This window comes from Acanthochromis polyacanthus, chromosome 19 (assembly GCF_021347895.1).
Source record: "Acanthochromis polyacanthus isolate Apoly-LR-REF ecotype Palm Island chromosome 19, KAUST_Apoly_ChrSc, whole genome shotgun sequence".
In the NCBI taxonomy this organism is placed as follows: Eukaryota; Metazoa; Chordata; class Actinopteri; family Pomacentridae; genus Acanthochromis; species Acanthochromis polyacanthus.
This window is the reverse complement of record NC_067131.1, coordinates 12,889,678-12,902,110: the sequence shown is the minus strand read 5'-3', so window position 1 is coordinate 12,902,110 and position 12,433 is coordinate 12,889,678. Positions and strand designations below refer to the sequence as shown.

General features: G+C 39.3%; 1 protein-coding gene across 7 annotated transcripts; it reads right to left on the bottom strand.

Annotated features, from left to right (window-relative positions):
- Window positions 1-1,187: 1,187 nt before the first annotated feature.
- On the bottom strand, window positions 1,188-11,420 carry patl2 (PAT1 homolog 2). 7 transcript variants are annotated; one of them, XM_051939630.1, is made up of 19 exons: window positions 11,146-11,420; window positions 10,748-10,901; window positions 9,450-9,715; window positions 9,295-9,357; window positions 9,166-9,219; window positions 8,920-9,081; window positions 7,866-7,940; window positions 7,616-7,764; window positions 7,222-7,299; window positions 7,014-7,137; window positions 5,949-6,066; window positions 5,109-5,215; window positions 4,973-5,026; window positions 4,756-4,892; window positions 4,481-4,637; window positions 3,967-4,107; window positions 3,789-3,886; window positions 3,543-3,683; window positions 1,188-1,984 (listed from the first exon to the last, which is right to left on the bottom strand). In XM_051939630.1, exons 1-19 carry the CDS (start codon window positions 11,167-11,169, stop codon window positions 1,951-1,953), a joined length of 2,136 nt encoding a protein of 711 aa, XP_051795590.1. In that variant the 5' UTR covers window positions 11,170-11,420; the 3' UTR covers window positions 1,188-1,950. The 7 variants fall into 7 exon arrangements, with proteins under 7 accessions (XP_051795590.1, XP_051795592.1, XP_051795593.1 ...); XM_051939632.1 differs by having other exon boundaries at window positions 7,222-7,296; XM_051939633.1 differs by having other exon boundaries at window positions 7,616-7,713; window positions 11,146-11,419.
- Window positions 11,421-12,433: the final 1,013 nt, after the last annotated feature.

The following is a 12,433-nucleotide window of genomic DNA, read 5'->3' as shown; positions in this document are numbered from 1 at the left end:
GGTTTTAGTGCTGTGACTGATCGGTGTATGTTTGGACCATATAAAGATCTACTATTTATGCACCACAGACCCACATTTCAGTCTGCTCAGGGATAATAAATATTAAATGTCTGCCGTTCATGGAGTGTGGACACATTGCAGCAGAATACAGATTTCACAGTAGTTCAGAGAGGCAGTGACATCACATTAAAATCACAAATTACTGATGGTTGAGTGTCAGCATCAGCTTCCTCCCACTGTTCTCTCAATGGTAAACTTCATTAGTCAGAACTTAACTCATGAATCCTCTTCAGTTTGTCTAGTTCTACTCTGGACAAAACTAAATATTTGTTTTCTGCAGCTGTTATGAACCCTTTCTTCTCCTGTTGGCTTCTCCCTTTAGGAATCTCACACACTGGCGTTTCAGCACAACATTACTAGTCTGGTTTAAAGTCCATTCAGCAAAAAAAAAAAAACAGAAAATCTGGACATTTGCTTGATATTTTTGAACCAGGTTAAACTTCAGATTAAGTCATGATGCAGCCTTTGTTCATTTGTATCCATATTTGTGATTTGTCAACACTGACTGTTGAATTTGTTAAATAAATGCATTTTGTTAATTTAATTATACGGTTCTCATTCATGGAAAATAACCGTTTACTCAAGCAGTGTACTGAAGTACAATTTTAAGGTATTTGCACTTGAGCATTTCCATTTCGTATGACTTTATACTTCCACACATTTCTTTCTATTCACAACATTTGACAGTTTCAATTCCTCTTAAGATGGAGATTGTAAAGAACAGATAACATAACACCCAGCTTCCAGTCTTTTTGGCCTCTTAACAGTGTGGCTCTCATTTCAGAGCTGAATGAGTCAACAGCTCCACCAACAGTGATTCTTCTCCAAATACTTCTTACATGGTTTCATTTCAATAGATATCCATACGTTTTAATGTTCTAAAAGTTAAAGAAAAAGTCCAAGAACTGACAAATTTTTGCTTGTCATACAATTACCAAAAAAAAAAAATCATGAAGCTCTAAGTTGATAAACACTAATTAGTTATTTTTCCCCAAAAATGAGCTTTACAGTCCAGCTGCTCCTTTGAAAGGGTTGAATTGCAGACTTGCCACTTTACTCAAACCACACGAGGAGCAAACGGGATTAGACTAAGCTCAGATACATTTTCTGCAGACTGAAACAGGCCGTTCCGCAATTTCAAAGATTTTTTTTTATTTATATTGCAAGTGCTCTACAAGGGTGCAATTTAAATAATTCCTGTTTCCAAATAAATACAACAAAAATCTCTTCACAACCGAAACTTTTAAGATGGACAATTACATCAAACACATCCTATTTACTATCACTACACATGTATACACAATCCATGCTTGTTTTTATTTTACAAAAAACCCAAAACTGCATGGCGTGTGTTGGGCCATGCCAGGACAACTTCCTTAAATGGTTATTTTATCATAATAATCAACATATAGGTTCAGCTGTACAATCATAAATTACAACGCAATCCTCTACCTGGTCACCATATCGGATCCAGCACACTCAAATAGTCCCAAATGTGTTGTAATAGAGTTTCAAGAGCACATTTGGAAATGAATTAATGTAAATGTGATGAAAGACAGACAGTAGTCTGACTTGTGTTTGGTATTTAGGTAAAAAAAAAAACAACTAAAAAGTAGGTTTGTGATTTGAGAGAAGCTTAAATTGATACTGGAGACCAAAGGGAGGAAAGTAAAAAGATCAGATAAAGGAAAAAAAAGAAAAGGGAAACAGTTTGAGAGTGCAAAACTGTGAAGGGACGAGGGGTGGGGAAGGACTAAGAATCAAAAGGTCAGAGCACATTATACGGCTTCTGTTATGAGCATCGAGGAGTTTTTATACTTCTGCTCATTTCACTCTAGCGCTCATCTTGACCTGGTCTTCAGCTGAACGTCTCACCAGCTGCCGCCCACATTACGATGGAAGAGCCAGGAATGCAGTTGCAGACCTAAATAAAGATATTTGAAAATGATACAGTTGTGCACTAAAGTTCATGTACACTTGTAAAGACCACGTATATCAGGGCAGCCTGGAGTTTACAATAAGTGCTTCAACTCTGAATTTTCTGTGATTGAATCATTGAAACCCTGCATCTTTCTCAAAAAAATATTTAGGTTCTTTCATAGATTTATTATACCCCATCTGAAAATATGACAAATGTGCCAAGTCAGAAATAAACATATCGCAGTGCTAACAATTGTTTTAATGTCCCTTGGTCATTTTCATCTCAACTAGGCTATAGGAGCCAATGAGTGCATCATATTATAAACAGGAACTAATCTTTGTCTGGGCAGGCGTTCCACCCCGAAAGAAAAACTGTTTTGACTGCTGAAGAAGCCGGTAATAATGAATAGTTTGTTTTTGATAAAGACTGTAGAACTACAATTGTTCGGGGCAGTAAAGCACAGATTATTAACCACGCCTGACGTACATCAGCGGGGTTACTGCATTCGTTTCTGTATCTAGCTGGGTAAGTATGTATGTGTGTGTGTGTGTGTATGTCCGGTCAGATATCTCTGCAAGTGCTGAAGTCAGGATAATCAAATTTGGCACTGAAGATCAGTCTAAGGTCCCCTGCTCACTTGTGGAGTTAGAGGTCAGCAGATCAAGTAGGAAGGGATATACATAGGATGATCAAAATTGATAGAGGACTGAGGGCTTGTCTAGTTGGAACTGCAAGCATTTGTCTCAGGCTCTCTGTTAGATACGGTAAAGATTGGCGGCTCATCAACTTTTAAGTCCTGGTGAAGCTTCAAGCATTGGCTTATCCTCTGCATAGGCGACTAATGCCAATGGTGGAGATAGTATTCTGCTCTGGGGCTGCTTCCAGTAGAACAATGAAGTAAACAGAACAATGGAGGACAAGACTACCTGCACATTCTCCAGGAAAACTTAGAATCATCAGCCAGAAGGTCTTGGAGGTAGTTGGACGTTGCAAAAGACAACCCCAAACACACATCAAAGTGATAAAGAAATAACTGAACCAGGCTCAAATTAAGGTTTTAGGCCGTTTTCCCCAAAGTCCTAACTTAAACCCCATTAAGAACCTGTAGGCCGTGATGAAGAAACAAGATCCAACAAATTTAGTTGAAACGGACCAGTTCTGTCAAAGGTACAACCAGAAGCTTGTGGACAGTAACCATTTATTCAATTATTAGCATTGCTGGATGTAGATTTGACATATTTTCAAAAGACCCGTCTTAAACCTATGAAAGAACCAAAATTCATGATTGTTTTCAATGACAAAGATGCGCATTTCAATCATTCCATCTAAAAATTAAGAATTACAAGAGTCACTGAAAACACAAGACAGTCTTTACAACTTTATGTAAACTTCTGTTCACAACTCTATCTGGGTCTACCAAATAAATGTACAGCTTTGGAAATAAATATCAGTCCACATATTTGCTTTCAAAATCAGTAACAGTAACTGCAGTGGTCTAATAATCATTTCCAAAGCTGTGAGAATATCTGTCAATGCATATAAAGGTAAAAAGAGCACCTACTCCATGTTGCTTTTCAGCTGATGCACCGTACGTTTGTCCAGGTATCTGCAGAATAGAGTGAGCAGGTTTGAAGGTAGGAGCAGCGGCTCCACCAGTGAACACTGAGACAGCTGTCCAGCCACCTGGAATATCACGTCAGTCCTAAAAAAGAAAAAAAAGAAAAGAAAAAAAAAAAAACACAAACAACCTCTCACAAGAACGCTCAAATCACCTCCCTTCACTGAACGTTGGACACAAAGTTCCCACCAGGTCTCAAAGTCACCGATGCTGGGCTCCAGAGGGACACCTGAGGACAGCAGCTTCTCTCCGTGGGACAGCAGAGCGTACAACAAGGACAGACCAAACTGAAAGGAACATGAGAAAACCTCAAACTTCTAATTAAATGCAGAAAAATTAAAGCCCAGCAGCGACAAAAAGCGCAGACCTTGTTCTGGCAGGCCAGCGTAAGACACTCAAACGTTGTCAGAGACTCTGATGACATCAGATCTTTGAGGAGGCCAATGAGCTGACTGAACGTCAGGCCACCGATCACATTTCGAAGAGGAGGGTAGAGCACCGGGAGGGCCTGAGAGGATGATGGAGAATAAGAATTATCCCAATCATTTTGCAAAGACAAAACATGAGGATTTGACCATCGAAGCTCATTCCTCACTTCTGCATCCATAGATATAGTTCAAGATTAACTACCTTGCTACTGAAACCATTACAAATAAGCTTTGACTGTTGATCCCTTGCTAGAATAGGTTACAGCACATCTAAATGTAATAAAAGCAAGCAAGAAGCAATAAAGTACATGTGTAGAAAACAAGATGCCATCTGTTTTGCTTTCCTTTGATAAAGTAATCGTCAGCTACAAAGAAGAACATTCAGTTGACATTATATTGCTCCCAAGAAAAGCACAGCAAAGAAGTAAAAATGACATGTAAAGCTGCCCTTACCTCATCTGAATCTCTGCTCATGAGCGTCGGCAGGTTAGAGGTCACGATGCACAAGACGTTCAGCGCAGAATCGCGTTGGAGGAACGGCAGCAGACGGGCGACGAGCTTTTTGCCTTTTGAGACGAGCAGGAAAGGAAGAAACTCTCCTCCTGAATCTCTACAGCAAAAAATTATGGAAGTTTTAGTGCTCAAATCTAAACATCAGCTTGTTAATTCTGAAAACACCAGAAATAATTTCACTTTCCACCACACACTCCGCGTCCAGCATGACTCACGGGTGGTGCTGCAGCTGAGAGTAGATGTGTGCCACTTTCCTCTGAGTTTTCTCCATAAACCTTTTTTCTTCTGCTTCAGACAGGACTGTGGTTTTCATCCTCTCCGTTTCCTCCACCTCCAACAGAACTATGAACAGCTGCAGGGCAGAACAGATGGAACAATGTGTTGAAGAAATAAAAAAAACTCACTGCATCAAACTAAACACTGAGCAGCTACCTTCTCTATTTTGCTGAGGATCTCTAACCGCTGCTGCCTGGTGTCTTTTTGTTCCTGTAATAACGAGAAGAAAGTGTCAGGGAAAGCAGATTGGGATTTTAAAATAACGGCAATTATGCCAGAAACTGAAAATCACCTCGTGTGGACTCTGGGCTTGGACGGCATGAACTGCACTAATGGCCCGACGAGGAGAATAGCATGTGGACACAGCAACCTGACCCAGAGAGCCTTCAATGTGCACCACTGGAAGAGAAAAAGACTTCTAGTTACACTATTTTAAGTTTTTGTTTACATTCATAGCTTAGGTTTCACAAAAAATAAATTTAAAATGGTGTTTTGAACCCTGGTTTCATTGTGAACATTCGAACGTGTGACTACAGCTCTGTTGGGAAAACCAAACCTAAAATCGTGAAAATTACATGAAAAATAACTTCTTTCTATAAGTTTCATCTTTTAAAAATTGCAGATTCTGTAAAAACAAAATTCTAAACTTCTTGGCATAACTGTAAAGCCATTAAATCAAAAACTTCAGAGTCTTTTTGACTGAACTGCAGGTTGTGTTTATAATAGGTAGATTATTTCTTCAATCTATACTAACAGTATTCTTCTGCACAAAACACTTCTAAGTTCCGTCATACTTTCGGTCATGGTTGTGCCGTTTCCTTAGAGGTACAGGACTTTATATTCCTGAGAAAAATGAACCTACAGTCAGTAAAAATGTAACAGGAATAAAAAAAAACTGCCTGGGGTCTAGAGGGTAAAAGAATATCAACGATATTAAACCATACATTACATCATGCATTTACTTTTTTTAGCCATAACTAGAGTCTGTGTCACTACATAGTTTGTGCAGCAGAGACACTCCAGTGTTGTTTACAGTCCATCTGCAGCACATGTAGCAGAGTGCATGGTGGTGTGGAGTCATTATGATTTACTTCATAATTCAAGTCAAGTAATAACATGACAAGAGGACAACCTGGTGTGTAGGTGTCTGTTTTTGTGATGTACGGTGTGGTGAGTTTGGGCGGCTCCCTCTTGCTCCTGATGCCCAGCTCCTCCTCGGCCATCTTGGCTTCTTTTCGGCGATAGTACTCCTGGGACAAAGTTGAAATACACCAATGGTCAGACTTCACTTTTTTTTGTGAGATCATAAAAGGGCTGACGATGGATTATTTGGCTGTAAACCAGAGGTGTCAAACTCATCTTAGTTCAAGGGCCACATTCAGCTTAATTTTAACTGAAGAGGGCCGATCCATTAAAATCATACCAATAACGTATCAAGAACCACAACTCCAAATGTTTCCTTTGTTTTAGTGCAAATAAGCTCAGTCTGAAAATGTTCATATTTTGGGAATTATCTTTTTACAAAACAAAATGAAAAACCTGAAATTTCTTAAGAAAAAAAAAATTCAGTTTCAACAATATTATTTTTTAGTTTATCATTTACGCATTACAACTTCCAGATCACAGAGTGTCCACAAAGAAACAAAACATTTAGTCGCAGGTATCTCTAAATGAACGACATAGTATTTCACTTTATGATCAATACGACAAAAGTCAGACAAAAAACAAAAACAGGACAAAATATTACAAAAATGAGATGCAATATGACAAAAAATGAGACAAGCTATGCAAAACAATAGAGAAAAAATAGACAAAAAAGAGAAATGGACAAATGACAAAAGTGAAAAAAATGATTAAAAAGTAGACATGATAATGATACATAAAACAAATAAAGCAAAATACAAGACAAAAACATGACAAACAAGTCAGATAAAAGAAAAAAAAATACAAAAATTAAAAGTCTAGTATTTTAATTTTTGATCAAAACAACTTGTCAGTCTACAAATTATTTTAAATTTATAGTTTTACAAATTTACAATCTGCAGTTAATGTCTTCTGTCATTATTACACTTTGAGGGCCGGATTGGACCCTCTGGAGGACCGGTTTTGGCTCGTAGGCCGCATGTTTCACACCCCTGCTCTAAAGCAATAGTAAATAAAACATGAAAATAGGTGAGCAGAGCTTTTATTTTCCTACCTGGTAATAATAGTCCTCCAAGTACGGATTCTCACTCTGCAGCTGAATCATCTGCAGGCGGATGATCCACTCCTTCTCTTTGCCCGTCATTAAATTGCAGTAAGGATCCCAGCCCTCCAACTTTCTATAAGCAGCACAGATGTTTTCTAGAAACAGAGCTAACTCACAGCATGAAGAATTCAAGTTGTTCACTGGATGTAGCACCAACCTTTGGAACATACGTTGTTTTTGAGTGAGTAGTCGTTTATGTTGGGGATGGAGCTGTGTGACGGGACCAGGGTACCTGCTGGCCAAAGAGAGAATTCACAAATAAAAACATCAGCTTCCATTACATTTGATGGTGTCCTTTATTACATGTAGAGTCAGAGCATAAACAGGCCTCTTTAGCTTTATGCAATATAGTTTGGAAACTTGTTCTCTCTCCATCTTTTATCTCCACTCCACAACCAAAATACAAATCAATGTCCAAGACTGTAAAATGTATGTCAACAAAGAGAGTTTTATATGCTCTCATGTGGGATGAGCCAGACTGTTGGGTCACAAATTTACTTGACAAATATTTCAGTCCACAAACCAAACACCTGGAGTCCCTGTGAGATCACCTGAGATGCTGCACCGGATTAGACGAGGGGCTGTAGAAGGGCGACGGCCTCGGTGAGTTGGCGCCGAAACGAAGCTGCATCATCTTGGGGGTCAGAGGCTGAGGAGTGGAGGGGCACGGCCGGTTAGGAGGAAACATGAAGCCCCCTGACTGATTCAGCACAAATTGATGCCATGAGTGAAATCAACAAACATCTGTAACCACATCTGTGTTAATGTGTCAGTAACAGTTGGACTCTTGATAGAATAAACCTGGTTGTAAAGCTGTCGTGGGGTCAGAGGTTGACGTGAGAAGACGGGAGACCCTGGTGCCATGGGGGCATGCATCTGCGAAAAGAAAGTAAGATTCAGGGATGAAGAAGAGAGTTTCATTCAAATAGTGTGAGGTACATTTTGTGAACTTCCTGCTGGCCTTCCTCCCCCATTATTAAAATCTGTGTTAAGCTAAGGGAGTACTCTTATAGTGACCTTTGGCAAAAAAACAAAAATTACCTCACTCATAAATGAAAGAATCCAAATCTGTGTGTGTATGTCTGTTCTTCATATAGCTCAACAGCCATGCATAACATTTATGTGCAATATATAATACATAACAGCCAAAGCTGGTAGGTGCATTAAAGGGGAGCTCAGGAAGTGCAATGTCAAGTCTGAAATAGATTGGATGAACAGTGGCCATTTCCTGGGGCTTTTTGGGGCCCTCAGCAGGCTTTGGGCTGCCTGTGTGTAAAGTCAAACACTCTGGCCACATTGAACACAACATGAGCAGACTGCAGCACACCAACAGTGTCGAGTTGTAGCAAAACACAAGAGTGAGACTTAATTTTGGGATTGTTATGTCTTCTTGCACTGTGAAAATATGCTTCCACAAAGTTTGTGTAAAATGGGAACATCCACAGACCAGCAGACTGCGTTGGAACAAAGTTATTTAGCAACCATCAGCTAATTCTAGTGAATAAATGCTAATCAAGACTCCGAAACAGAGGCCCTGTTTGACACATTTCTTGCATTCTAGTAGTAAAAAAAACAGACACATTTGGCTCATTTCTGTGCAAAGGGGCTACATGAACCTCTTGTAAAAATTATAATTAGAAAACTGGTTTATATATTTTGGCAGAGCAGATCTTTATGGCACATTTGCACCAGCCTGCTGTAGCTGCTTTTATTGACTACAGTAGAATCATGTTCAGTCTTTGGGTAAGTTGCTCCTGTTGCACTGCAATGATGGAATTTTCTGATTAGAACCACACAGACATCGGCAGAACTAGTTTATTCACATATGTGTATCTAATAAGACTTAGTTTTCCACCTGAGATGGCCCTCTATGGCCAAACTGCCTCCTGGAGAAGGATCCTCTGGGTTCTCCCCTTCTGCCCCGGAAGGTGGAGGCAGGATACGGGAAATCCATGAAGCTGGAGTTCAGGTGTTGACCTCTGCCTCTGTGACCAATCACACACACTATAGCACTATCCTACGAGACAAAAATCAAACGAGACTTAAGATAAAAGCACGGCTTTTTAACCTCCTATCACACAGAATACAACATGTTCTTAACCTGAAGCACTGATCCTGAGATTCTTCTGGTCTTTCTGTAAGACGGTGACAACCTCTGAGGATAAAAACAAACAGGGAAGAAACTTTAGCAGCACAAAGTGTAGTAAAGTTATCCCAGGCTGACACTTACATCATACTCAAAGTTACTCCTGATCATGGCGCTCCCATAATCCACTATGGCGCTGTCCAGACTCTTAAAGGCAAAAACAGACCAGAATGAAAGCAGCTGCTGTGACGGATCCATCCACTCTTCAGACAATAAATAAATATATGCATCTTTGTCACCTTGATGCTCGGTCGTCCCTCCACTATCCTCATCACAGCTGGGTCCTCGAACATCTGGCCCCTGCCCAGCCCTCCCCTCTGTCCCCGGAATCTGCCACGATGCCCCGGAGCGGTCCGGGGCAAATACTGTGGCTTCTGTCTGGGAGGGGAGGGGACTCTGCGAGGGGACGGAGGTTTGGGGTCAGGTGGTGGCGGCGTTGGAGGCGACGGTTTCCCAAACTGAAGGTCGTCACCGGGTCCATCCGTGGTTCCGTGTGAATCTAGATCTACAAGACGGACACATAAAGAGATAAAGTCAGAAAGAAGCTTGGAAAGACGCTGAGAAGATACACGAATGATGGGCATTTCATTTTAAAACGGTGGCAATGAGCCTTCTGCGTCTTACAACCAAAAAAAATATCAAATTGTAGCATGATTTTGTTTGACATTTAGGATTATTAACAACATTACAGCATTATTTTTGATGGATCAGGCATTTGTGTCAGCAGATACATCAAATTTAGACTGTAATTAGCATGATTTAGAGATGAGTTTTTATATGCAGCTTTTTCAGTTATGCTAAGAAACTTGATTTTTCCTAATGGTAATTACTTGTTTTATGTTTGACTATAAAATATTACATTTACAGTATTTAAATAGATACAGAAAATGACACAATTTCACAAATACTTGCCATGTCTTGAAGAAAAACATGATGTTAAGGAATGAAAAACGGCACATTATTTCATTAACCGTTTTTTTGCAGACTTGTTATTTTTTTAAACTACAAGTAATATCTAGAAAGAAGTAATAATTTACATGTTTAAAAAAGCTGTATTAATGTCCACATCAAAACTGTATTTCTATAAATAGTTATTTGTATACTTTCACAATGATTGACCATAAAATTACACTGTTTTTATCTATTTAAATCAGCTAAAAAATATTATTATTATACAAATATTTGCTGTTGTGTTGACGGAAACGTGCTGCTAGAAACTTGAGACCGAAAAAAACATCTGGAAGCAAAGGTGTCACAAAATGTGTCAAACGGTGCAACGCTTGACACATTTTTGAGGCACTTTTACTTCCAGATTTTTTTTTCTTCCCAGTTTATAATCTTTAATAGTCAACACACGTGACTAAAAATCAACAAATCAAGTTTTGGCAAATGCAAAATTGCAACAGGAGCTCAACTGATCCTTTAAACCCCCTTCAGGGCCTTAAAAACAGCTGGATTGGTTGCAATCTGGAGGACAAAAGCAGCAGAACCACCTTCTACATGGTCTCTGGTGACTAACGCAGACGCATGTACACACCCATCCCAAACGTCTCCTCATTGTAGACGTTGATCTCCTCGTCCTCCTCAGCCATGGCCTGCAGAAGTCCGCAGTCCATCTCCGTGCCATCCTCTACATCACTCCACTCCTCTCCTTTCTCAGGCCACTGAGGCGCGCACTCCTGTGCTGCGTTCTGCGTGGATGGAGACAACGTGGTGCTCAATTTTCACCTTATGCACGACTTAAAGCAGTAAAGCCATGTTCAGAGGCACGATATAAAATTACAGCATGCCTCTAAAACATGATAATCCCACTCGTAAGTTTACATCACTATTGCACATAAATTTTTGTTATTTTCAGCATGCAGCAGGTGGATAAATTGGCACCTCTCGCTCCGTCCAGCTGCATTCACACCTGCAAAAAGCCGCAGAACTTACTTGTTGCTGTTCTGAATCACTCATCGTGTATTTTTTCAACACTACAAGACGACAGCTCGGTGACTTTCCTGTCCACGTTTCCTGCTTTCTGTCATCAGACAACGTGGAGAGGCTAATTAACTTTTAAACGAACTCACCTGTGGACGCAGAGGCGTGGACACGTCAACACGCACGACTCACCTGCCCTGGAGCTGCTTATTTCATGTGAGTTCTGATTTGTGTAAGGATTTTGTTATTTTCTGTTCCTTCTCATTACCAAACCTGCATATCCTGAGTTTAAAAAGATTTTGTTCAGCTCTTCTGGCAGAAACAGTGGGAGAATATTGACCTCTGGTGGCCAACGTTGATATTTCTTCACACTTTTCTGCACAAAAAGCTGCACTTATGCAGCAAACCTTCCAGTTTTATTCCAGTCTGTATTATGTACGTTTTGATAGAGGGGTTTGGCCATGTATCAGTTAGTCGCCTGATTTATAGGAATGAAATGTTCTGTAAAACAGGCTAATGTGTGCATCATGGTTAAAATTGATTTATGGGGTGAAAAACAAACTCCCAAGTTATCTCTGTAAATACATTTGAGCATAAAATGTCAACCAAAATGAAATTGACTTTATGTAATGATCACATTTGTGGTCTGAAAATGTATGCACATGCACACATATTTAATGAGACAATGCCTTAAAAGTTCAGAAAAGAAAAAAGTTATCAACTAAAGTTTTTTATGGTGATTTCTACGAGTTAAACGTTTTCCACTGTTCATCTGCAGTGTCTGCTTAACATTTATATTTTCATAACAGTGAAGATTGCTGCTCCAGATAGATTTAATATAATTGTAATTAACATTTATTTTACCCTCACTTCTCTCAGTGATACAAAATGTAACTAGAACACAATCATACAGCACAAGGACTACAATTTTATGATATTATTTGGATTATTTTATACTAAACAAATGAAACCCTGGCCAATGCGTGCCCCTTAAATGTGGATTTTCTCTATTTTGCAGTGATGATGTATCATTTTGTACATATTATATTATACAGGAGTCTTGCAAAACTGGGTTGTACACACGTGGACAAAATTGTTGGTACCCCTCAGTTAAAGAAGGAAAAACCCACAATTCTCACTGAAATCACTTGAAACTCACAAAAGTAACAATAAATAAAAATTTATTGAAAATTAAATAATCAAAAACAGCCATTACTTTTGAATTGTTGATTAACATAATTATTTAAAAAAACAAACTAATGAAACAGGCCTGGACAAAAATGATGGTACCTCTATAAAA

Bases quoted from the DNA above. Each gene is read 5' to 3' on its own strand.
- patl2 (XM_051939630.1), bottom strand. From the start codon at position 11,169: ATGAGTGATTCAGAACAGCAACAA. The intron at 6,067-7,013 runs GTAGGAAAATAA...ACTTTGTCCCAG, and splicing joins TGGAGGACTATTATTACCAG to GAGTACTATCGCCGAAAAGA. The intron at 1,985-3,542 runs GTAGGTGCTCTT...ATCTTTATTTAG, and splicing joins CAGCTGAAAAGCAACATGGA to GTCTGCAACTGCATTCCTGG.